The 27,738-nt window shown below is 43.2% G+C and overlaps 1 protein-coding gene across 2 annotated transcripts in view; it reads left to right on the top strand.

The window, feature by feature from the left end:
• The window catches only part of GPC3 (glypican 3), a 968,057-nt gene that overhangs the window by 287,753 nt on the left and 652,566 nt on the right, over positions 1–27,738 (top strand). For both annotated transcript variants that reach the window (XM_073543506.1, XM_073543505.1), the window contains exon 3: positions 7,431–8,122. In XM_073543506.1, the coding sequence (XP_073399607.1) occupies positions 7,431–8,122 (692 nt within the window). The remainder of the gene's footprint in view (positions 1–7,430; positions 8,123–27,738) is intronic.

The raw sequence follows: 27,738 nt of genomic DNA, 5'->3' as shown, positions 1-27,738 counted from the left end.
ACATTACAGCATAACAATAATCACATAGATTATAACAAATACCAAGAGGAATGAGGGCATTGCTCGCAAGCTTACAGTCTATGAGGAAAGAGGTAGACACGAAAGGTGGGTGGTAACAGTTGCCCTGATTGTATGGACCAGCCATAATGTTAAGTGTGTAAGAGTACAGACACAGAGGGCTAATGGATGCATAAAGCATGTGGGAACATGATGCGGGGAACCTGGTTATGGTAAAACTTTTGGCTGTGCCACACAGGGATAGATTAGGTTAATGTGTTGAGGCGATAGGCCAGTCTGAATAAATGCGTTTTCCGGGCACGCTTAAAATTGTGGGGATTGGGGACTAATCGTATTGACCTGGGAAGTGCATTCCAAAAAATTGGCGCCGCATGTGTAAAGTCATGGAGACGGGACTGGGAGGTTCTGATTATTGAGGATGCTAACCTCAGGTCATCAGCAGAACGGAGGGCACGGGTAGGGTGGTATACTGAAGCAAGGTAGATGTAGGATGGTGCTGAGTCATGGAGGGCTTTGTGGGTGAGGGTAATAAGTTTATTCTGAATTCTGGAGCGGATGGGTAGCCAGTGTAATGACTGGCACAAGGTAGAGGCATCGGTGTAACGATTGGTGAGGAATATGATCCTGGCTGCAGCATTCAAGACAGATTGGAGAGAGGAGAGTTTGGTAAGAGGGAGACCGATTAGAAGAGAGTTAAAATAGTAGAGACGAGACTGAATAAGAAAAACAGTAAGAGTTTTTGCAGAGTCAAAAGTAAGAAAAGGTCGAATTCTAGAAATGTTTTTTGAGGTGCAGATGACAAGAGCGAGCCAGTGATCGAATGTGGGGGGCAAAGGAAATCTCGGAGTCAAGTATGACCCCAAGACAGCGGGCATGTTGCTGGGGAGTAATAGTGGAACCACACACGGAAATGGCAATGTCGGGTATAGGTACATTAGTAGAGGGAGGAAACACCAGGAGTTCAGTCTTTGACAGGTTCAGTTTTAGATATAGTGAGGACATGATGTTAGACACAGCGTTTAGACAATCGCCGGTGTTTTCTAGAAAGGCTGGTGTGATGTCAGGAGAAGAAGCTTATAATTGGGTGTCATCAGCATAGAGATGGTACTGGAAGCCAAATCTACTGATTGTTTGACCAATAGGGGCAGTGTACAAGGAGAAGAGGGGGCCTAGAACCGATCCTTGAGGAACCCCAACAGTAAGGGGAAGATGAGAGGAGGAGGAACCAGCAAAAGATACAGTAAATGAGCGGTCAGAGAGATAGGAGGAGAACCAAGAGAGAATGGTGTCCTTGAGGCCAATGGAACGGAGCATAGTGAGGAGGACCTGATGATCCACAGTGTCGAATGCTGCAGAGAGATCCAAGAGAATTGGCATGGAGTAATGACCATTTGATTTAGCTGTTAGGAGATCATTAGAGACATTAGTGAGGGCAGTTTCAGTAGAGTGTAAAGAGCGGAAACAAGATTGGAGAGGGTCGAGAAGAGCGTTATCAAAGAGATAGTGGATAAGACGGGAGTGGACCAGGCGTTCCAGGAGTTTAGAGATGAAGGGAAGATTAGAGACAGGTCTATAGTTAGTGGCACAGTTTTGGTCAAGGGATGGTTTTTTTAAGTAGTGGATGTATGATGGCATGCTTAAATGAGGAGGGAAAGATACCAGAAGAGAGAGAGAGGTTAAATATTTTAGTTAGGTGAGGGGTGACAGCAGGGGAAAGGGACTAGAGGAGATGTGACGGAAATGGGTCACTGGTGCAAGTGGTTGGGTGAGAAGTTGCAAGGAGCCTGCTTACTTCTTCTTCTGTGACTGGTTCAAAATCAGAGAGTGAGCTAGATGCAGTGGGGGGAGGGAGGACGGTGCATGGTATGAGGTGATTGGGAGATAATTTCCTGTCGAATCTGGTCAATTTTTTCTTTGAAGTAATTGGCCAGATCGTCAGCTCGGAGCTCCGTGGTTGGGGCCTGTACTCTTGGGTTGAGTAGAGAATGAAAAGTGTCAAAGAGACATTTAGGGTTATTGGACAGTGAGGTGATGAGGGTGTTGAAATAGGTTTGTTTGGAGAGGTGAAGGGCAGTGTTGTATGTTCTAAGCATAAACTTATAATGGATGAAATCTTCGTGTAGATTGGATTTTCTCCACAGACGTTCAGCGCACCTGGAGCACTGCTGCAGGAAACGTGTTTGCAGGGTGTGCCAGGGTTGTCGCCGTCTGTGTTGTGGTGTTCTATTTATAGGGGGTGCAAATTCATCCAGGGCACTTTGAAGTGTTTCATTGTAATGCTTCAATACAGAATCAAGACATGAGAGGGAGGAGATAGAGGCCAATGAAGACTGCAAGTTCTTCATATGTTTCTGGGTGTTAATGGCCTGTATGTTTCTATAAGTATGGACAATGGGGGTGACCTGAGCAGCCTGGCAGTTCTTGATAGGGATTGAAAGAAGATTGTGGTCAGAGAGCGGGAGAGGGGAGTTTGCAAAATCATCTACTGCACAAAGCCGAGACAAGACCAAGTCGAGGGAGTTTCCGTCTTCATGCGTTGGAGAATTAGTAAGCTGCAAAAGGCCAAACGAGGAGGTTAGAGATAAAATGTGAGTCGCAGATGGGGAGAGGGGAAGAGCAATGGAGATGTTGAAATCTCCCATGATGAGGGTAGGGATGTCACAGGAGAGAAAATGTGGAAGCCAAGTGGCAAAATGATCCAGGAACTGATGGGAGGGGCCGGGAGGACGATACACCACCGCCACTCGCATGGAGAAGGGGTTGTAGAGTCTGACGGCATGGACCTCAAAAGAAGGAAAGACTAGTGACGGTAGTTGAGGGATAACCTGAAAGGTACATTTTGGTGATAGGAGCAGACCAACGCCTCCACCTGCTCTATTGTCTGATCTTGGGGTATGAGAGAAGTGTAGTCCCCCGTATGAAAGAGCAGCAGCAGTGGTAGTGTCTGACTGCTGGATCCAGGTTTCAGTAAGAGCCAGGAGGTTAAGAGAATTAGAAAGGAAAAAGTCATGAGTGAAGGAGAGTTTGTTACACACTGAGCGAGAATTCCAAAGGGCACAATTAAGAGAGACAGATGGCATGCAGGGAATATTAATAAGATTAGAGGGGTTTCTGAGTGTAGCAGTTGGGGGGTTTGACTTTCTATAACCTGTGGGACCAGGGTTGGGAGCAATGTCTCCTGCGACTAGGAGAAGGAGGATAGAAAGAGTGAGCAGATGGTTAAGTGATTTGTGAGAGCGTCTCTTATGTTGAATGGTGGGACTGACTGAATCTGTGCAATTGAACAATGTGAAAAGAGCGTGAGTGCTATACATAGGAGAGGAAAGGAGCGAGGGGCCGATATGGATGGAGTGTAGAGAGTTAATGCCAGGGCGTTGGATGTGTGTGAATGCAGCGGCCAGGATATAAATTGCACAAATGCATATGGTATATATTTGTTGTACTCCTATTGTACAGGGAGTAGATGTATATAAATGTCTTACCTGTCTCCTGCCCTGTCTAACTGCCATGTTATAACTGCCAGTACTTTGATAAATGTACTTCGATTACAAGAATAAAATAAGAATCCACAATATGCTAAACAAAAAAAAAACTTGATCAGTTTATAGTGTGGTCAATTACAAAATATTTAAGTTGGATTAGCACATAACATACTTTGTAACTGATGTAACAACTGTTCTGTTATTATTATTGTTCTGTTATTATTACTACTGTTCTGTTATTATTATTTCCCTTTTGTTTGGCACACTAATACATATGAAGTGTAATTTAACTTAAAGTGAACTTGTTACCAGGTTTGGCCGATATGAGATACGGCCACCACCTTTCAGGGCTGATATACAGCATTCTATAAGAACCTGTAAGAAAAGAAAAAGAGCTTTAATTATACTCACCGGCGGGGTGGTCCAGTGTAAAGGGTGTCGATGTTCAAGGTCCCGCGCCTCTCATCTTCTTACGATCGCCGCTGTCCTCCTTGCTTCTTGTGAATAAAACGTCCCTGCGTCATCTCATATCAGCCAAACCTGGTGACAGGTTCCCTTTAAAAGTCAAGTAGTAAATGTTAAGTCTTAACAGTGCAATAGTCTCGTGAAGTGAATGTTTGCAGTCGTTGTCAGTGGTTATGAGATGTAAAGGATAAAACATAATTGAAATATCTTTATGTATCTATTCATTATACATTACATATTCTTTTTACATAAAAATAGAAACATGTTCAAAATTTTAATTTCCACATGTAATCAGAGTATGGTATAGCGCTGCAGGAGTCCAGGTTGTGATGCTAATCATTATCTGCAGATGTCTCCGGTGTCTTCATAGCTGTTTGCGTGTCCTCGTTTCACTCTTTTTCCCATAGTTGTCCATATGATGGGGATAGGAAACCATTGACACAATATCCAATATCTCCCATATATATACCGTATATAAACAAATGATATATATTTTTTAATTACGTAATTTCTTTAGCCATGATGAGTATTGCATCAGTTATTTGATTACAGTCCCTGTTTCCTTTCTCCCTGTGTAACATCCCACAAGAATCTCTGGCTAACTTCCCATACTGTTTGTTTTGGTAAATCCATGAATTCCTCGTTCTGGATTCAAAAGATTTTCAAATGGTTTATATTTATTCACCAAAGAAGAGGCGTCATATATGTCAGAGGGAAAAAAAATCTCATGAAAAACTTATCGACCCAAACAGATTTGAATAAAAGATACATGAAGAGTGTGTGGCTAGACAATACTTGATAGCTGTGCCAAATATGTAAAAGACATTAATTTGAACAAAAGACTGAAATATATACTTGTCTAAAAATGTATCTACTTCACTATTTTTATGGGACTCTGTCATAGGATCAACCCTCATGAGCCATCTATATGGGCATGAAGGTCATAAGAAGCTTGATATCTGCAATCCAGAGTAATATTCCAGAGAAATCTTCATTTTTTTTAACTATGTAAATGAGCTGTTGAAGTCCAAGGGCTGGACATAGATTTTCCTGAAAATCTGCCTCCAGGGTTCATTATAAATGAAAGGGGGCATTACCAGTGTGATATATTATATTATGACGGACAGTCTTCTCCCCTATCTCATTGCTGAGCTGTGTGTGATTACAACTAACACAGTACAGCAGAGCTGAACTTTATCTCATTACAGACACATCTGCAGCAGTATTTGTCCTCACATATTGCTGTCCGCTCTGCTACAGAGCTGTGCCTGATTTTAACTAACACACTACAGCAAAGTTGAACCTTGTCTCATTACAAACACTTATGCAGCAGTAGTTGTTCTCTCATGGTGGTTCAGGTTCCATAACCCATGCATCCAGTGTGGGGTGAGGACAGTACAGCAGTGCTCATAGCCCTGTGAGAGGACAACTGCAAATATATGTGTAATAAGACAAGGTTGAACTGTACTGTACTGTTAGTTCTACTGTAATGTATTAGTTGTAATCACACACAGCTCTGCAACAGAGCAGACAGCGCTATAAGAGGACATCTGCTGCAAATGTGCTTGTAATGAGGCAAAATTCAGTTCTGCTGTACTATAATATTATTATTTATTTTTAGAGTACCATTAATTCCATGGTGCTGTACATGAGAAGGGGTTACATACAAAATACAAATATAAATTTCAATGAACAAGCAATACCAAGGATATCAGAAAAAAGAGGGGTAACAAAAGGCGCAGAGTCTAAGTGTAGGTGTATATTCACCGCAAAAAATAAATTGTTGTTGCACTCACCCTTTGGATGTCTTTTATGTACACTCAAATGATCCGTGTGGTGTCTCTGCTTCTTGCAATCTTCTGGTCTGCAGCACTAATACGGGAACCATGCCAGCCTTGATCCAAGGTTTGCATGTGAGTATAGTTGTAGAAAATTTATAAGCGCATATTATACCTGATGAAGGCCGTTGTGGGCAGAAATGTGTTGTATTATTCATACTAAAGTATCCTAATAAATTTGTTATTGAGCAAAATATCTCAACTTTAAACTATCCTTGTCCTCCGGAAGCGCCGAGAAGGGAAATCTTCTATTCACCAATTGAACAAACAATGTCAGACTGGTACAGAGGGGAAAGGACTCTGCCCTGCAGGCTTACATTCTAGCGGATAATGGGCAAAAGACAGTAGGTTGAAGGGGTTGCGGCAGCTTTGGTGGTGGAACCAGGATTATTGCAGGTTGTAATCTTTCTTCAAGACATGCATTTTCAAGGTTTGTTTGAAAGTTCAAAAATTGGCAGATAATTGGATGTGTTGGGGCACAGAATTTTAGAGTGTGGGGGATGTTCTAGAGAAGTCCTGGCAATTGGTTGAGGGATGTATGAGTGTGGAGGAGAGAAGGTCTTGAGAGGACCGGAGATTACGTGTTGGAAGGTAACAGATTAGTTCGGTATAGTTATATTAAGGCCGGGGTCACATTTACGAAAAACTCGCACGATTCTCGCCTCTCAATACCAGGCACTGCCGCCGGCACTCGGGACCGGAGTGTGCGGCTGCATGTATTTCTGTGTGTGATTGAGAGAAAAGTTTCAGTTTTTGCATGGTTCACACTAGTAATGCCAATTTTCATTTAAAACTATCTCTGAAAGCACTTTGTAAGGGAGAGGGTTGATCCTACTAACAGATTCATATTAAAAGTACAGATGATTGTACAAACGAATGTTCACAGAACAGAAATCCCCGATCTTTACGACATGCCTAGTGATCAGCCAACAAACAAGCAATCCTATATTGGCAGAGTTCATATTTTGTGCAAGTCTAAAAATGATATTATGAAAATAACAGTGGCAATGCACCTAATTTTACAGACTCCACTTGTTTTAATTCATGTTAAAGTATTGTAAGGTATGTAAAAGTTAAGTACTAATTATAATGCTTCAGCCTTGGGCTAGTTTCTTTAGGAAATTTTAAACAATAATTGAAATGAATATTTTGTGTTTTTGATGGTACAGTATCTGTTTCTAGTAGCACTATTATTTCTTAGCATCATAATACACAGCCTTAATCATTAAGACGCAGGTCTAATTCTTTATAAAATCTAGTGCATGTCAATTATAGATGTTATGTGTTGAAGAGCTTTAATTTGCCAGGGCAATTCTTTCTACAAGTCTGGATCCACGTGAGGTGCCCATTGTTCTTAAGAAAAGCTATTCATGATGCCGGTATACATTGAGAATACAACATGTACATAAAAGTATGTTGTACACACAAAAGAAAAATTGTTCCAAAAAGATATTGAAGCATTTTACATTGCCACTTTTGATAGATCTGCAGAAAAATAAGTGGCCATATAAAATCCATCCTTGTCTTGTGAGTTTTGAAGCTTGAAAAACTATTCGATGATGAATGAATGTATGAAAGTGGATTCAAATTGCATTTTGTACACTCTGTCTTTTCTTTTTTCTTGCAGAAGCGTTTGAAATGGTAATACGGCACGCAAGGAATTATACAAACACAATGTTTAAGACTCATTACCAAAATATCTCTTCGAAGACCTTCAAACTGGTCGGTGAATTATTCACAGACATTTCACTCTATGTCTTAGGTTCAGACATTAATGTGAATGATATGGTGAATGAGTTTTTTGATGGCTTGTTCCCAGTAGTATATGGCAGTTACTTGAACCCTGGATTTAAAGAGTCAGTGGAAAGTGTGGAATGTCTTCGACTGGCCAGACGAGATATCAATGCGTTTAGTCAGTATCCAAAAACAATCATGACGCAAGTATCTAAGTCCTTGCAGGCTTCGCGAGTTTTCCTTCAGGCGCTAAACCTCGGAATTGAAGTGATTAATACTACGGACTATTTAAAGTTCAACAAGGACTGTGGTAGAGCCCTTCTGAAAATGTGGTACTGCTCCCATTGTCAAGGACAATTACTCGCACGTCCATGTGTCGGATATTGTGGAACTGTTATGCGAGGTTGCCTGTCTAGCGTTGGGGAAATAGACTCTTACTGGAATGAATACATTGCATCAATTGAGAGACTTGCCAAAGAAATGCATGGGATTTATGACTTAGAACGTGTTCTACTAAATCTGTTTTCACTCATCCAAGAAGCTGTAGTACATGTTGAAAGGAATGGAGGAAGACTTTCCACAACGGTAAGTCACTTTCATATTTCAACAGCTTTTAGAAGTGTAATGTGAAAAATGGCCTTAAATTAATAGTCAAAACTCAAATGAAATTTTTTTACTATGAAGTAGCTTCGGCTGTGCTTACCCATTTTATGGCAGAAAGTACAAAATGTCACAATGGTTCAGACTGTTATTTTCTCGCATTAACTTTCTATGTAGCATTTTAACAATCGAACAAAGGAATTTAAAGACCACTACTGTTAGGACTGTCAGAGACCGCAGGCTCAAAATGGCTACCTCAGGCAGACTTGGCGCAAGCCACTTCGCCTGGCAGATTCCAGAACAACACTGGCCTTCACCATTTAACTCCTGTACAGGAATCTGGAATTAAAACGGGGTTTACTGGTTTACTTCCATTAAAGGGCTGCTATCCGGTGGAGAAAACCAGAGGCAAAAGAATAGTTGGGTAGACAGGTCAGAATCTGGAGCTCAATGTAGGGACATAGTCGCAAAGAATGAGAATAGTCAAAAAACAAGCAGAGGTAAAAAATCAGGACTGTCCACTGCGAGAATTGCAAGGCACAAGTTATACAGAAAGAACCTAAGAAAACAAAAAGCAAAAAACACAAATATCTTGAACTACTTTACTTTTTAGTTCAGGATATTTGTGTTTTTTGCTTTTTGTTTTCTCTGGTTAATGGTCATGTGTTAATATGAACTTACATTGTGCATACACATTAACTTACTTTCTCAGTTCAGATTCGTTTTTTATTTATTTTTTAGAGAAAGAACCTTGTCAGATTATAACTAGCAGTGGACAACGGGATCTCAGGATCTTAAATCGCTTGCAGCCCCACCCAAACCACACAATAGTTCTATGTCTTCCAGAAATGATGGGACTACAAGTCCCCAGTAGGGATGAAACTACAAGTCCCAGAGGACACAAAACTAGACCTGTTGACCACAAAGAGAATGAGACACCGATTGTGGATAGAAGCAGGGGCAGAAAGGCCAGGCACACATTCAGATATCACAACTACCGAGATATTTGTGGGGGAGGAAGCTCTCTTTGATGGGAGAGAAAAGGCAGTGCATATTTACCTACATTGTAATGCCCCCTAAAGATCTAAGAACACATCAAAACAGCCAGGTGCAGTTTACATAATTGTTCCCTGATTGTCCCAACAAAGTCAGGACTGTTTTTACATAGCAGAGCAGTTGGAAGAACCCAGGAACGGTAGCAATGTCTGACAATTAACATATTAACATGGTAACATAGTTATTAAGGTTGAAGGTAGACTTTAAGTACATCTAGTTCAACCCATATCCTGTCCTAACATTATTATTATTTATTGTTGTAGCGCCATTTATTCCATGGCGCTTTACATGTAAGGAGGGGTATACATAATAAAAACAAGTACAATAATGTTAAACAATACAAGTCATAACTGGTACAGGAGGAGAGAGGACCCTGCCCGCGAAGGCTCACAATCTACAAGGGATGGGTGAGAATACAGTAGACGAGGGTAGAGCTGGTCATGCAGCGGTTTGGTCGATCGGTGGTTACTGCAGGCTATAAGCTTGTCGGAAGAGGTGGGTCTTCAGGCTCTTTTTGAAGGTTTCGATGGTAGGTGAGAGTCTGATATGTTGTGGTAGAGAGTTCCAGAGTAGGGGTGATGCTCGAAAGAAATCTTGTATGCGATTGTGGGAAGCGGCGGAGATAAGAGGGGAGTAGAGAAGGAGATCTTGTGAGGATCGGAGGTTGCGTGCAGGAAAGTACCGGGAGACGAGGTCACAGATGTATGGAGGAGACAGGTTGTGGATGGCTTTGTATGTCATGGTTAGGGTTTTGTACTGGAGTCTCTGGGCAATGGGGAGCCAGTGAAGGGATTGACAGCGTGGAGTAGCTGGGGAATAGCGGGCGGACAGGTGGATTAGTCGGGCAGCAGAGTTTAGAATAGAATGGAGGGGTGCGAGAGTGTTCGAGGGGAGGCCACAGAGCAGGGGGTTGCAGTAGTCAAGGCGAGAGATTATGAGGGCATGGACTAGGGTTTTTGCAGATTTTTGGTTGAGGAATGAACGGATTCATGAAATATTTTTGAGTTGAAGTCGGCAGGAAGTGGAAAGGGCTTGGATATGTGGTTTGAAGGAGAGATCAGCATCAAGGATTACCCCGAGGCAGCGAGCTTGTGGGACTGGGGAGAGTGGGCAGCCATTTAATGTAATGGATAGGTTCGTTGGGGGGGTCACGTGAGATGGGGAAAAGATGATGAATTCTGTTTTGTCCATGTTAAGTTTCAGAAATCTAGCAGAGAAGAAGGATGAAATAGTGGACAGACATTGAGGGATTCTGGTTAGTAGGGAGGTGATATCTGGTCCAGAGATGTAGATCTGTGTGTCATCAGCATAGAGATGATACTGAAAGCCATGAGATTCTATGAGCTGTCCCAGGCCAAAGGTGTAAATGGAGACGAGCAGGCGTCCTAGGACTGAACCTTGTGGGACTCCGACAGATAGGGGGCGAGGTGAGGAGGTGGTGTATGAGTGGGAGACGCTGAATGTCCGGTCTGTTAGGTATGATGAGATCCAGGATAGGGCCAAGTCTGTGATGCCAAGGGATGAGAGGGTCTGTAATAATAGGGAATGGTCCACTGTGTCAAAGGCAGCAGACAGGTCCAGGAGGAGGAGGACAGAGTAGCGTCGCTTGCTCTTGGCGGTTAAGAGGTCATTGGTGACCTTAGTAAGGGCAGTTTCAGTGGAGTGGTGTGACCGGAAGCCAGATTGTAAGCGGTCGAAGAGGGAGCAAGAAGAGAGATGGGAGGACAGTTCAAGGTAGACGTGTTGTTCCAGTAGCTTGGAGGCATAGGGGAGAAGTGATATAGGGCGATAGCTAGATACAGAGGATGGGTCAAGAGAGGTCTTTTTGAGGATAGGTGTGATGGAGGCATGTTTAAAGCTTGAGGGGAAAACACCAGTTGTTAGTGATAGGTTGAAGATATGGGTTAGGGTTGGGATGAAGACTGTGGTGAGGTTTGGGATGAAGGGGGAAGGGATCGGGTCAAGTGCACAGGTGGTGAGATGCCCTAACATGTTGATCCAGAGGAAGGCAAAAAAAACCCATGTGGCAAACAGTAAGCTTCACATTGGGGAAAAAAATTCCTTCCCGACTCCACATACGGCAATCAGACTACTTCCCTGGATCAACGCAATATTAAGGAAACTATTGTATACACCCTGTAATATTATACATTTCAAGAAAGGCATCCAGTCCTTTCTTAAATTTTAGTAGGGAATCACTCATTACAACATCATATGGCAGAGAGTTCCATAGTCTCACTGCTCTTACAGTAAAGAATCCGTGTCTGTGAGTATGCTTAAACCTTCTTTCCTCCAGACGTAGAGGATGCCCCCTTGTCCCCGTCACAGGTCTAAGAGTATTGGTGGAGCTTTCATAATTATAGACATTTTGGTGTGTGTGTGTATATATATATATATATATATATGTGTATGTGTATGTATATGTATGTGTATATACACTCACTGGCCACTTTATTAGGTACACCATGCTAGTAACGGGTTGGACCCCCTTTTGCCTTCAGAACTGCCTCAATTCTTCGTGGCAGAGGTTCAACAAGGTGCTGGAAGCATTCCTCAGAGATTTTGGACCATATTGACATGATGGCATCACACAGTTGGCGCAGATTTGTCGGCTGCACATCCCTGATGCGAATCTCCCGTTCCACCACATCCCAAAGATGCTCTATTGGATTGAGATCTGGTGACTGAGGAGGCCATTTGAGTACAGTGAACTCATTGTCATGTTCAAGAAACCAATCTGAGATGATTCGAGCTTTATGACATGGCGCATTATCCTGCTGAAAGTAGCCATCAGATGCCTGTTCTTAGCTGAGAGGAGTGGTACCCAGTGTGGTCTTCTGCTGCTGTAGCCCATCTGCCTCAAAGTTCGACGCACTGTGCGTTCAGAGATGCTCTTCTGCCTACCTTGGTTGTAACGGGTGGCAATTTGAGTCACTGTTGCCTTTCTATCAGCTCGAACCAGTATGCCCATTCTCCTCTGACCTCTGGCATCAACAAGGCATTTCCGGCCACAGAACTGCCGCTCACTGGATTTTTTTTCTTTTTCGGACCATTCTCTGTAAACCCTAGAGATGGTTGTGCGTGAAAATCCCAGTAGATCAGCAGTTTCTGAAATACTCAGACCAGCCCTTCTGGCACCAACAATCATGCCACGTTCAAAGGCACTCAAATCACCTTTCTTCCCCATACTGATGCTCGGTTTGAACTGCAGGAGATTGTCTTGACCATGTCTACATGCCTAAATGCACTGAGTTGCCGCCATGTGATTGGCTGATTAGAAATTAAGTCTTAACACACAGTTGGACAGGTGTACCTAATAAAGTGGCCAGTGAGTGTATATCTATACAGGTATATATATATATACTGTATATGTGTATGTATATGTATATATATTTATACATACTATCTGAAGAGCCCGGCATTGCCTGGGGATAGTAACTAACTACAATTAGTTATAACAAATTAATGATTATATCTATATATATATAAAGCTGAGTGTAGAGCCCGGCCCACTCCGCATAGCCACATTCACTATAATATCCCACATCATCCCGTCAGCTATATCTACCGGACTGCTATTCCTAATATCCCACATCGTCCCGTCAGCCAGAGCCACCGGACTACTACCACTAATATCCCATATCATCCCGTCAGAGCCACCAGACTACTACCCCTAATATCCCACATCATCCCGTCAGCCAGAGCCACCGGACTACTACCCCTAGTATCCCACATCATCCCGTCAGAGCCACCGGACAGCTACCACTAATATCCCACAGCGCTGAGTGAAATTGCCCTAACTTCCATACCAATGATCCCTTTAAGAGAGACTGGGGTCAGAACCAGAGCGCTGAGTGGAATTGCCCTAACTACCATACCGGGGATCCCTTTAAGAGAGCCTAGGATCAAAACCAGAGCGCTGAGTGGATTTGCCCTGACTTGCATAACAATGATCTTTTTAATAAAATCCTGGGGTCAGAATCAGAGCGTTGAGGGATTTGTCCTAACTTCCATACAGGATATCCCTTTAAGAGAGCCTGGGGTCAGTACCAGAGCATTTGAAGGCAATTGCCCTGACTTCCATACCGGGGATCCCTTTAAGAGAGGCCTGGGGTCAGAACCAAAGTGCTGGATGGATTTGCCCTGACTTTCATACCAATGATTTCTTTAATAGAAGCCTGGGGTCAGAATCAGAGCGCTGAGGGATTTGCCCTAACTTCCATACCGGAGATCCCTTTTAGAGAGGCCTGGGGTCAGTACCAAAGCCCAAAGTGGACTTGCCCTCACTTCCTTTCCGGGATCCCTTTAAAAGGGGCCTTGGGTCAGAACCAGAGCGCTTAGTGGAATTTCCCTATCTTCAATACTAATGATCCCTTTAAAAGACCCTGGGGTTAGAACCACAGAGCTGAGTGATACGGTCCTAACTTCCATACCAGGGATCCCTTTGAGAGGCCTGGGTTCAGAACCAGAGCGCTTAGTGAAATTGCCCTAACTTGCATACCAATGATCCCTTTAAGAGACCCTGGGGTCAGAACCACAGTGCTGAGTGAAACGGTCCTAACTTCCACACCATGGATCCCTTTAAGTGAGGCCTGGGGTCAAAACCAAAGAGCTGGATTGATTTGCCCTGACTTCCATACTGACGATCCCTTTTATAGAAGCCTGGGGTCAGATTCAGAGCACTGAGGGATTTGCCCTAACTTCCATACTGGAGATCCCTTTAAGAGGGAAGATGTGCCTATGGGATGGAGGATGTGTGATGGGTATGTGGGCACGGCATGGGGTGACTCATTTCTGTCATGTGCTCTCTGCTCCTTTCTAGGGGGCAGACAATGGCTGGAAGCTTATGTTTCCAGGGATGCTAGATTTCTCACACACGGTCAGTGTCTGCTGACGTGTTGTGGAGTGGGAAAACTGTTGCTCATAGCAACCAAACAGCTCAACTTTCATCTATTAAACAGCTCTGGTGAAATGAAAGATGCTTAGTGATTGGTTGCAAGGAAAACATTTGCTCATAGCAACCAATCACAGCTCAGCTTCTTTTAAACAGCTCTGATGTAATGAAAGATGTTTCGTGATTGGTTGGTGATACACACATACATTCAATTTTATATATATATATAGATACTAGCTGAAGAGCCCGGCGTTGCCTGGACATAGTAACCAACTGTGGATAGTTATAACAAATTATAATGATTATGTTGCACATAAAACCATTTCACATCATGTATTCAACACTACAGATTTGCAACACAAATTAAACGATTACCCAAGTATTGATAGTATTTTATATTCAACTCATTCAAGAGCCTTTTGATAAACAACATTTTTGGTTTTTCCTTTCGGTGCAAAGATGAACAGATTTTTGTCAGTTCCAACTCTTGAACAGATCACGTAAAGTTGACCATGAGAAAAGCATGGAGATTGCAAATCGATTCCTACTACTTAAATCAATCCCTACTACTTTCAAGGACTGTCCCTGAGCATTGTTAATGGACATTTCAAATAGCAGTTGAACTGGAAACTGGAGGCGTTTAAAATAAAAAAACAAATCAGATGGAATGAGAGGAATTCTTGGGATGAAAATGTCCTCTCCTTTGGCACATCCTGTTTCTGAGCGGGGTATCTAACCCTATCCTGTGTGATAATGTCTGCTGAGCTGTGTGCCTAATCCTCTCCTGTGTGATTCTTTCTGCTGAGCTGTGTATCTAATACGATCGTGTTTTACTGACTGCTCAGCCATGTATCTAATCCTATCCTGTGTGATACCATCTGCTGAGCCGTGTATCTAACCCTATCCTGTGTGATACTGACTGCTGAGCCGTGTACCTAATCCTATCATGTGGGTTACTGACTGCTCAGCCGTGTATCTAATTCTATCCTGTGATACTGACTGCTGAGCCGTGTATCTAATCCTATTCTGTGTGATACTGTTTGCTAAGCTGTCTATCTAATACTCTTCTGTGTGATACTGTGTGCTGAGCTGTGTATCTAATCCTATCCTGTGTGATACTATCTGCTAAGCCGTGTATCTATTCCTATTCTGTGTGATACTGTGTGCTGAGCTGTGTATCTAATCCTATCGTGTGATACTGACTTCTGAGCCGTGCATCTAATCCTATCCTTTGTGATACTGACTGCTGAGCCATGTGTCTAATCCTATTCTGTGTGATACTGTCTGCTAAGCCGTGTATCTAATACTATTCTGTGTGATACTGTGTGCTGAGCCGTGTATCTAATCCTATCCTGTGTGATACGGTCTGCTGAGCCGTGTATCTATTCCTATCCTGTGTGATACTGACTGCTGAGCCATGTGTCTAATCCTCTCCTGTGTGATACTGACTGCTGAGCCGTGTATCTAATCCTATCCTGTGTGATACTGACTGCTGAGCCATGTGTCTAATCCTCTCGTGTGTGATACTGACTGCTGAGCCGTGTATCTAATCCTATCCTGTGTGATACTGGGCTCCCCCTGCAGTCTGTGTCAGAGGGTGGTCTGTGTTGGCATGGTAATAAATTGTGTTATTTCCAGCGTTACAGAAGGACGATAACACCATAGAAATGATAAGAATGATAGGCCTCAGTTACCACAACTGTCTACAAAGAAAACTGCTGCTGATAGCAACCAATCACAGCTCATTTTTAATCTTTTAAACAGCTCTGGGACAGCGTGGCGAGTTTTGAGTGGCGACTTTTGTGTTTCGACTTTTATGTGGCGAGGTTGGTGTATGTGTGGTGAAATGTGTGCTGAGGGTGGTATATGTGCTGAAGCACGTGGTAGTGTGTGGCACATTTTGTGTGTGTTAATAACCCCGTGTGTGGTGAGTATCCCACGTCAGGGCCCCACCTTAGCAACTGTACGGTATATACTCTTTGGCGCCATCGCTCTCATTCTTTAAGTCCCCCTTGTTCACATCTGGCAGCTGTCAATTTGCCTCCAACACTTTTCCTTTCACTTTTTCCCCATTATGTAGATAGGGGCAAAATTGTTTGGTGAATTGGAACATGCAGGGTTAAAATTTCGCCTCACAACATAGCCTTTGACGCTCTCGGGGTCCAGACGTGTGACTGTGCAAAATTCTATGGCTGTAGCTGCAACGGTGCAGATGCCAATCCCGGACACACACACATACTGTACATACAAACATACAAACACACACACACATTGAGCTTTATATATTAGATAATCTCAGATTCAGGTTCTCTTGCCTTGTCCATGTAGCATGAATTGTATACAGGAACATCTGCACAGCAAATGGGCTAAGTCCCCTTAAGTTTAAGTTGCAGACCCCAGAGAAGGTGGTGTAGAATGAAAGGGCTAAATTCATGTGGGACTTCAAGATCGAGACAGATAAAGATGTGTTGGCTAACCAACCAGACATTGTGATAGTAGACAAGGATCAGAAGACAGCGATTATAATAGATGTGGCAGTGCCAAGTGACAGCAACATCAGAAAGAAGGAAAATGAGAAGCTGGAGAAATACCGGGGCCTCAAAGGGAACTGGAGAAGATGTGGAAGGTGAAGGCAACAGTGATTCCAGTGGTGATAGGAGCACTTGAGCAGTGATCGCTGTTTTGCCAAATCAAGTTAATGAGGGCGAACATGCCCTTACTTACGAAGCGCTCGCTAACATACGAGTTAGGCACACTGGAAACAGTTTTATGGTAAAACAAAGTATTTTATTTGTATATACAGTAATAGCATTTTTAAGCATGATTAAAGGATATATAGTGACTGTTAGAGTCATGCCATAAACATGTAGCAAATTACATAGGAATGAATAGGCATTAATACATCACCAGATATTACAGCTTCACTCCTCAATCGGAGGGACCTCGATTCAGTGAGGAGGGGAATTCCGTTAAAAACATCAAGACAGTCAGCACGTCTGCTTCGCCCGTCTGAAAAGTCCCTCCCCACTGAGAAAATCCCCGTCTTTTTAAACATTATGTAAATCTACCAGCACATGCGTAGTTAATATAACTTCTCACGCTGGCGCAGTCGCAGTTCAGTTATCTCGAACATTCCAGCGCGTGCTCAGCTCGTGTGGTCATGCGCAGTAAACCTGTTTTCCAAAAAGCCTTATGAATTATTTTGTTCTTTTTCAAGGGCATACATCCAGCTTAAACCAGAATTTTCCACTTATGCAAGAGCAACTATGAACTCAAATAACTGTATTCTCCTTCTGCACAATAAGTTTATACCAAGTCAAACCTTGTGCTCATAAATTATACAATATAAACCATATTGATCACCTAGTATATTGATCAGGATACCTATCTAGATATCACTCACACTCATTCTTATCACATTTGTATCACAATCGCCATGTTCGAAGAAAGGCTACAACAGATCCAGAGTAAGATCTGAGCTCTCTGTCCAGAAATGCACAATGCTTGGAACAACTAAGATCCTGCACAGGACCCTCAAACTCCCAGGCCTCTGGTAGAGGACCTGAGAATGAGAAAGGACAATAAAAGACCACCCCATTGGGGGTGAGAAGGAAGAGCAGGTGTATATTTATATTATACATGTGTGTGTGTGTATATATATATATATATATACAGTATATATATATATTATATAGGTATTGCTGCAAGTACTCTGTTGGCATCTTCTAGCCTACTGTCTGGTGGTGTTTCTTTGCTGGGCCTTGGCAATCAATCTCTGGTATTGATGGTATTTAGTTTATCTAAGATCTTCTGTTTCAGACCAGCTGCAGTGCTCTCTAGTTGCAGGATTGGATCAGGATCTTCAGGGGTTGCACATTTTGTTCTTCCAGGTTTTTATGTGGGGTGGATCTGCAGTGCAGTTGATCCAACTCAAGTTGTGATAATAGCTTTCTCTTTATGATATTGAAATGTTGGGTGACTAGTTGTTTCTCAATCAGTGGACATGCAGGCCTCGTGTCCATCCAGAATTTCCTCATACACTTCATATATCCTCTCTCATTTGGTCTGCTGTTATAGTAGCATTTCATCAGATCCAGGTTATCTTGTCCATGAATGGTATGTTCCAGTAGCCCATTTCTCATCAGATTGTCCTGTGTTGTGAGTTCATTCTCCCCTTCACCTTTGATGTGTGATGAACTCCCCTTGATGGTGAAGAGAGGTAGTGAAATTGATTGAGATGGGAAGAACCTGTCATCTGAACAGGCGGAGTGTGATTGGACATCTGGAATTTCTGAGTGGATATAAGGCAGCCGACGCCCTGCAGGGTTTGCTGGTGATCCTTTCTGCTCTGAGCTCTGGCATCCAGTTTTAGATCCTGTCTACTAAAAGCTAAGTTTTGCCCTGCTATTATTCCATGAGATTTTGTCTGGTTTCCTTAGTGTTTGTCTTCAGCCAGTCCTGGTTGGGACTGGCTGAATTCCATTTTTGTCTCTGATCAGTGGATCTCTTTGCTCTGTTTTCAGAATATACCTGAGTGCTGATATAGTGATTTTGAAGTCTAGCGACTTCAGGGCCTTTTTTCCTATCAGACGGTTGGGACATTTTTGGTAGGGTTTTTTGTGGATTGCAGCCAGCATCTTTTCTGTCCTGTCCTATCTAGTTAGTTGGGCCCCATCGTTTGCTCAGCCTGTCTTTCTGTCTGTGTGTTTTCATCTGGGGCAGTTTAGATTTCCCCTTTCTTTCTTTAGGCTTATGTAGTTCTTTGGCTGTGACGAGGGGTCTAGGGCACCGTAGGAACCCCCCATGGCTACTGTTAGTTGTGGTGAATAGGATCAGGGGTCTGCAATCCGATAGCTACCAATCTCTCCGGTTTTCTGGACTTAGCTTGTATTTTTGTTTTCTCCTTCTCCGGTGACTCATTCATAACAGAATCACCAGCCATACCGCAGATTCTAGGGTAATCAATAGCAGGAAAGAATTGTAAAAAAAAAAAGTGTCAGAATTTTTTTTTTTTGTGTATATTTTTTCCTCTATTTCTTTGAGGCCATAGGAGGAAATTTTTCTCAATGGAGATTAAGCAATTGTCTGATCGTGTGGAGCAGCTTACTGCTGAAGTGCGGGGAATTTCTGCCTATCTTGCTCATTCACATGCTGCTGAACCAAAGATCCCTACTCCTGATGTGTTTTTTGGGGATCGGTCTAAATTTCTGAATTTTAAGAATAATTGTAAATTATTTTTTGCCTTGAAGCCTAACTCGTCAAGGAGCTCCACGCAGCAGGTTAAAATTGTCATCTCTTTGCTGCGCGGCGATCCCCAGGATTGGGCATTTTCTTTGAAACCTGATGATCCTATTCTGACTGATGTGAATGCATTTTTTCAGGCCTTGGGGTTGTTGTATGATGAACCTAACGCTATTGATCAGGCTGAAAAGGCCCTGTTGGCATTGAGCCAGGGTCAGGATTCTGCAGAGTTGTACTGTCAAAAATTCCGAAAGTGGGCGGTCCTTACTACCTGGAATGATGGTGCCTTGGCAGCTCTCTTTCGGAAGGGTTTGTCAGAAACTGTAAAAGATACTATGGTGGGATTTCCTGTTCCCTCTGGTCTTGACGATTCTATGTCATTAGCCATTCAGGTTGATCGGCATTGGCGTGAACGCAAAACTGTACGAGAGGTGTTGCCACCTGTTGAACAAATGTCTGAACCTATGCAGTGTAATAGAGTTTTGTCTAGGGCGCAACGTCAGGAGTTCAGAAGGCGTAATAAGCTGTGTTTTTTTCTGTGGAGATGTCTCGCATATTATTTCTGTCTGCCCTAAACGAGAGAAACATTTTGCACACACATTTGCTGTGGGTGGTGTTCAACCTAAGTTTCCTCTGGCAATTACTCTGATCTGCTCCCTGTTCACATTTTCCGCTAAGGCTTTTGTGGATTCGGGAGCAGCTCTGAACCTGATGGACTTGGATTTTGCTAAATGTTGTGGGTTTCCTATGACACCTCTGCGGATGCCTATCCCTTTGAGGGGTATTGATGCTACTCCTTTGGCGAAGAATAAACCTCAGTTTTGGACCCAGGTGGTAATGCGGGTCGCCCCAGACCATCAAGAAAATTGCAGATTTTTGGTGTTGCATAATTTGCATGATACCATCGTTCTGGGGTTTCCCTGGTTGCAAATCCATAATCCAGTTTTGGATTGGAAATCTGTGTCTGTATTGAGTTGGGGTTGTCAGTGTGCCCTTAGTGACGCTCCTATTTTCTCCACCTCTCCCCAGTCGCATGATGTTCCTGACTATTTGGCTGATTTTTATGATGTATTTAGTGAGAATGAGTCTGCGTCTTTGCCTCCTCATAGGAGCTATGACTGTGCAATTGAGCTGAGCCCTGGGTGTAAATTTCCCAAGGGTCGACTTTTCAATTTATCTGTACCCAAGCACGAGGCTATGCGATCCTATATTAAGGAGTCGTTGGAGAAGGGTTATATTAGACCATCCTCTTCACCCTTAGGTGCTGGTTTTTTTTTGTGGCCAAGAAAGATGGTTCATTAAGGCCTTGTATTGACTATCGTTCCCTCAACAAAGTTACTGTTAAGTATCAGTATCCGTTACCCCTGATTTCTGATCTATTCTCCAGAGTTAAAGGTGCTTGCTGGTTTACCAAGCTTCACCTCAGGGGGGCGTATAATCTTATTCGCATTAAGCAGGGGCATGAATGGAAGACGGCGTTTAATACTCCGTAGGGACATTTTGAGTACCTGGTGATGCCTTTTGGGCTCACTAATGCCCCTTCTGTCTTCCAGTGCTTCATGAATGATATTTTCCGAGACTTTGTGGATACATTTTTGATCATCTGTCTGGATGATATTTTGATTTTTTCCCAGGATTGGGACTCTCATGTGGAACATGTTCGGACTGTGTTCCGGATTTTGAGGGAGAATTCCCTGTATGTCAAGGGATCGAAATGCCTTTTTGGTGTACAGATGATTTCATTTTTGGGATTTATTTTGTCTCCGTCAACTATTGAAATGGACCCGGCCAAGGTACAGGCAATTTATGATTGGATTCAGCCCACTTCTTTGAAGGCCCTTCAGAAGTTTTTGGGTTTTGCTAATTTTTATCGTAAATTTATAGCTAATTTTTCTGGCATTGCCAAACCATTGACTGATTTGACTAAGAAGGGGGCTGATGTGCTGAATTGGTCTCCGGAGGCTGTTTCTTCTTTTCAGGAGCTGAAGCGAAGGTTCACTTCTGCTCCGGTTTTGCGGCAACCTGATGTCTCACTCCCGTTTCAGGTAGAGGTGGACGCTTCTGAGATTGGTGCAGGAGCTGTTTTGTCCCAAAAAGATCCTGTAACATCTAAAATGAATCCCTGTGCTTTCTTTTCCCGAAAGTTCTCCCCATCTGAACGTAACTATGATGTGGGGAATCGGGAACTGTTAGCCATGAAATGGGCATTTGAGGAGTGGAGACATTGGTTGGAGGGAGCTAAATATAAAGTCGTGGTCCTTACTGACCACAAGAATTTGATTTACCTGGAGTCCGCCAAACGCTTGAATCCTAGACAGGCTAGGTGGGCTGTTATGAATGAGTCACCGTAGGAGGCAAAAACAGAAATACTAGCTAAGTCCAGAAAACCAGAGAAGTTGGCAGCTATCGGATTGCAGACCCCTGAACCTATCAACAACAACTAGCAGTAGCCGTGGGGGGTTCCTACGGTGCCCTAGACCCCTCGATCACAGCCGGAGAACTAAATAGCCTAAAGACAGAAAGGGAGATCTAAACTGCCCCAGAGCAGACCCCAAAGCAATAGACAGCCCCCAACATATAATGACGGTGAAGCATGATGAAAAAACACTCACACAGATAGAAAGATAGGCTGAGCAAATGATGGGGCCAAAGCTAACTAAATAGGACAGGAGAGAAAAGCTGCTGTCTGCAATCCGCCAAGACCCTATCAAAACAAGAGCCAACAGACTGATAGGGAAAAAAGCCCTGAAGACGCTAGGCTTCAAAAAGACTTTATCAGTACTCAGGTATTTTCTGAAGACAGAGCAAAAAGGAATTCAGCTCACCCCAGCAGGGAATGGCAGAAATCCAGAAAAACAAGGCAAAGCAAAACCAAAGCACAAATGCAAAAAGCAGAGCAGAAATCTTAGCTTTTGAGGAGCAGGAATCAGACTGGTCTCCTAGAATCCCTCAGGGAAATCACCAGCAAGGCAGAAGGGCGTCGGCTGCCTTATATCCAGTCAGCAATTCCAGTCACCCAGTCATCATCATCCTGCTCAGGTGCTTGGTAATCAGCCTCACTACCTTCCTTCACCAGAAAAGGGAGTTCATCAGACCTCAATGGTGAAGGGGAAAATGAACTCACAACAGTGGGCCTTGTTTTTCACACGTTTTGATTTTGTGGTCTCTTTTCTTCCGGGCGCTAAGAATGTCAAGGCAGACGCCCTCTCTAGGAGTTTCTTTGCTGATTCTCCTATTGTGACCAAGCCTGCTACCATCTTAGGTGAGGGGGTAGTTCTTTCTGCCATCTCGCCCGATTTGAGACGTGTTCTGGAAGAGTTTGAGGAGGACAAACCTGGGCGTTGTCCCATTGGAAAATTGTATGTTCCTGACCAGTGGAGGAAGAGAGTGATGTCTGAGGTTCATTGCTCCGCATTGGCTGGTCATCCAGGTATTTTTGGTACTAGAGATTTGGTGAGTCGGTCTTTTTGGTGGCCCGCCTTGTCTCGTGATGTCAGGAATTTTGTGCAGTCCTGTGGGATTTGCTCCCGGTCTAAACCTTGTTCTCACTCTAGTGGGTTGTTGATGCCTTTGCCGGTGCCCAGGAGGCCATGGACCCATATTTCAATGGATTTTATCTCTGATATGCCTGTCTCTCAGAGAATGACTGTTATTTGGGTGATTTGTGATAGATTCTCTAAGATGGTCCATCTTGTACCACTCCCTAAGTTGCCATCTTCCTCAGAGTTGGTGCCCTTGTTTTTGCAACAGGTGGTTCGTTTGCACGGGATTCCTGAGAACATTGCATCTGACAGAGGAGTTCAGTTTGTTTCTAGATTTTGGAGGACTTTCTGTTCCAAGCTGGGAATTCAGTTGTCCTTCTCCTCTGCGTTTCACCCTTAGACCAATGGGCAGACAGAGAGAACAAACCAGACTTTGGAGTCGTATTTGAGATGTTTTATTTCTGCTGATCAGGATGATTGGGTTTCATTTTTGCCCTTGGCCGAATTTGCTTTAAATAATAGAGCTAGTTCTGCCACTTTGATGTCACCTTTTTTTTGTAACTTTGGGTTTCATCCTCGATTCTCTTCAGGGCAGGTGGAGTCTTCTGCCTGCCCAGGTGTTGACACTGTGGTGGAGAGAATGCACCAGATTTGGGACCAAGTGGTGGATAAGTTGTCTCTCTCCCAGGAAAAGGCCCAGCGGTTTTCCAACCGGCATAGGACCATTGGTCCCCGGTTTAAGGTGGGTGATATGGTTTGGTTGTCATCAAAGAATATCTCTATGAAGGTGGCTTCTCCAAAGTTTAAACCTAGATTTATTGGACCTTACAAGATTTTGGAGATTCTTAATCCGGTCTCTTTTCGATTGGCTCTTCCTGTTACATTCAAGATCCATAACGTGTTTCATAAGTCTCTGTTAAAGAGGTTTGTTGAGCCAGTAGTTCCTGTGGTGGCACCTCCTGACCCTGTATTGGTTGAAGGTAATGTGGAATATGAGGTTGAGAAGATACTGGATTCTCGTCTGGCTATACGGAGACTCCAGTATTTGGTTAAATGGAAGGGTTATGGCCAGGAGGATAATTCTTGGGTCCCTGCATCCGATATTCATGCCAAAAGATTGGTTCGTGCTTTTCATCGGGCCCATCCTGATCGCCCTAGTGGCGTGGATGAGGGTTCGGTGACCCCTCCTCAAGGGGGAGGTACTGTTGTGAGTTCATTCTCCCCTTCACCTTTGATGTCTGATGAACTCCCTCTGCTGGTGAAGAGAGGTAGTGAAATTGATTGGGATGAGAAGAACCTGTCATCTGAACAGGCGGAGTGTGATTGGACATCTGGAATTTCTGAGTGGATATAAGGCAGCCGACGCCCTGCAGGGCTGCTGGTGATCCTTTCTGCTCTGAGCTCTTGCATCCAGCTTAGTTCCTGTCTACTAAAAGCTAAGTTTTGCCCTGCTATTATTCCATGAGATTTTGTCTGGTTTCCTTAGTGTTTGTATTCAGCCAGTCCTGGTTGGGACTGGCTGAATCCCATTTTTGTCTCTGATCAGTTGATCTCTTTGCTCTGTTTTCAGAATATACCTGAGTGCTGATATAGTGATTTTGAAGTCTAGCAACTTCAGGGCCTTTTTCCCTATCCCACGGTTGGGACATTTTTGGTAGGGTTTTTTGCGGATTGCAGCCAGCATCTTTTCTGTCCTGTCCTATCTAGTTAGTTGGGCCCCATCGTTTGCTCAGCCTGTCTTTCTGTCTGTGTGTTTTCATCTGTTTTTCACCGACAATACATGTTGGGGGCTGTCTATTGCTTTGGGGTCTGCTCTGGGGAAGTTTAAATTTCCCCTTTCCTTCTTTAGCCGTATGTAGTTCTCTGGCTGTGAGGGGTCTAGGGCACCGTAGGAACCCCCCACGGCTACTGTTAGTTGTGGTGTATAGGATCAGGTGTCTGCAATCCGATAGCTACCAACCTCTCCGGTTTTCTGGACTTAGCTTGTATTTTTGTTTTCTCCTCCTCCGGTGACTCATTCATAACAGTCCTGGTTCCTCGACATCTAATGTGGACCTTGTTAATCTGAGTGACGTCCGAGCTGGCATGACTCGCTTTGTTTGTGACACTCTCATGTTTAATGAGGTAGGCACTATAGTGTTAGTAGTCTTGCCCAAGGACCACTACTGGTATATTATGTATGAAGCCCACAGACTTCCAATATATATACAGCTCAGGCAAAAATTAAGAGACCACTTTCAAATATTCAGTTTGATTTTTCTCTTTATAGGTACAGTGGGGAAAAAAAGTATTTAGTCAGTCAGCAATAGTGCAAGTTCCACCACTTAAAAAGATGAGAGGCGTCTGTAATTTACATCATAGGTAGACCTCAACTATGGGAGACAAACTGAGAAAAAAAAATCCAGAAAATCACATTGTCTGTTTTTTTTTTCATTTTATTTGCATATTATGGTGGAAAATAAGTATTTGGTCAGAAACAAAATTTCATCTCAATACTTTGTGATATATCCTTTGTTGGCAATGACAGAGGTCAAACGTTTTCTTTAAGTCTTCACAAGGTTGCCACACACTGTTGTTGGTATGTTGGCCCATTCCTCCATGCAGATCTCCTCTAGAGCAGTGATGTTTTTGGCTTTTCGCTTGGCAACACGGACTTTCAACTCCCTCCAAAGGTTTTCTATAGGGTTGAGATCTGGAGACTGGCTAGGCCACTCCAGGACCTTGAAATGCTTCTTACGAAGCCACTCCTTCGTTGCCCTGGCGGTGTGCTTTGGATCATTGTCATGTTGAAAGACCCAGCCACGTTTCATCTTCAATGCCCTTGCTGATGGAAGGAGGTTTGCACTCAAAATCTCACGATACATGGCCCCATTCATTCTTTCATGCACCCGGATCAGTCGTCCTGGCCCCTTTGCAGAGAAACAGCCCCAAAGCATGATGTTTCCACCACCATGCTTTACAGTAGGTATGGTGTTTGATGGATGCAACTCAGTATTCTTTTTCCTCCAAACACGACAAGTTGTGTTTCTACCTTAACAGTTCCAGTTTGGTTTCATCAGACCATAGGACATTCTCCCAAAACTCCTCTGGATCATCCAAATGCTCTCTAGCAAACTTCAGACGGGCCCGGACATGTACAGGCTTAAGCAGTGGGACACGTCTGGCACTGCAGGATCTGAGTCCATGGTGGCGTAGTGTGTTACTTATGGTAGGCCTTGTTACATTGGTCCCAGCTCTCTGCAGTTCATTCACTAGGTCCCCCCGCGTGGTTCTGGGATTTTTGCTCACCGTTCTTGTGATCATTCTGACCCCACGGGGTGGGATTTTGCGTGGAGCACCAGATCGAGGGAGATTATCAGTGGTCTTGTATGTCTTCCATTTTCTAATTATTGCTATCACAGTTGATTTCTTCACTCCAAGCTGGTTGGCTATTGCAGATTCAGTCTTCCCAGCCTGGTGCAGGGCTACAATTTTGTTTCTGGTGTCCTTTGACAGCTCTTTGGTCTTCACCATAGTGGAGTTTGGAGTCAGACTGTTTGAGGGTGTGCACAGGTGTCTTTTTATACTGATAACAAGTTTAAACTGGTGCCATTACTACAGGTAATGAGTGGAGGAAAGAGGAGACTCTTAAAGAAGAAGTTACAGGTCTGTTAGAGCCAGAAATCTTGATTGCTTGTTTCTGACCAAATACTTATTTTCCACCATAATATGCAAATAAAATGAAAAAAAAACAGACAATGTGATTTTCTGGATTTTTTTTTCTCAGTTTGTCTCCCATAGTTGAGGTCTACCTAGGATGTAAATTACAGACGCCTCTCATCTTTTTAAGTGGTGGAACTTGCACTATTGCTGACTGACTAAATACTTTTTTTCCCCACTGTATATTTTTGAGTAAAATGTAAATTGTTCTGTTAGTCTATAAACTTCTGACATGTCTTCAAATTTCCAAGCAAAAAATGTTGTATTTTTTTTACAAAGAAAAATGGTCAAAATAAAAAAAACAGTGCTTTCAGACCTCAAATAATGCAAAGAAAACAAGTTCATAATAATTTAGAAACAACAATACTAATGTTTTAACTCAGGAAGAGTTCAGAAATCAATATTTAGCGGAATAACCGTGATTTTTTTTTAAAACAGCTTTCATGTGTCTTGGCATGCTTTCCACCAGTCTTTCACACAGCTTTTGGCACAAAAATGTAATGGAGAATGGGCTGCCCATGACAGGGTTTTGATGTGGTGGTCTCTTAATTTTTTCCAAAGCAGTTGTTCAAATGGAGTAGACAACAGATGGAAATTATTGGCAATTATCAAGAAACCCTCAGTAAAGCAGTGGTTCTGCAGGTGGAGACCACAGACCACATCTCAGTACCATTTTTTTCTGGCTGATGTTTTGGTCACTTTTGAATGTTGGTTGTGCTTTCACATTCATGGTAGCATGAGACGGCCTTTACAACCCACACACGTGGCTCAGGTAGTGCAGCTCATCCAGGATGGCAGATCAATGCGAGCTGTGGCAAGAAGGTTTGCTGTGGGCATAGTGTCCAGAGGCTGGAGGCACTACCAGGAGACAGGCTAGTACACCAGGAGATGTGGAAGGGGCTGAAGGAGGGCAACAACTCAGCAGCAGGACTGCTACCTCAGCCTATATATACAGTTGTGTAAAAAAGTGTTTGCCCCATTCCTGATTTCTTATTCTATTTCATGTTTGTCACGCTTAAATGTTTCTGATCACCAAACAAAATTAAATACCTCTGAATGGCTTAAGACTAGCAAAATTAAGACTTTGGAGTGGTCTAGTCAAATTCTTGACCTTAATCCTATTGAAATGCTGTTGTATGACCTTGAAATGGCAGTTCATGCTCTTAAACCGTCCAATGTGACTGAATTACAACAATTCTGCAAAGATGAGTGGCCAAAATTCCTCCAGA

Source organism: Dendrobates tinctorius, unplaced genomic scaffold, assembly GCF_039654945.1.
Source record: "Dendrobates tinctorius isolate UK_male_01 unplaced genomic scaffold, ASM3965494v1 ptg000133l, whole genome shotgun sequence".
NCBI lineage: Eukaryota > Metazoa > Chordata > Amphibia > Anura > Dendrobatidae > Dendrobates > Dendrobates tinctorius.
Note: the sequence above shows the minus strand (reverse complement) of the source record. Positions and strands in the feature narration are given on the sequence as shown.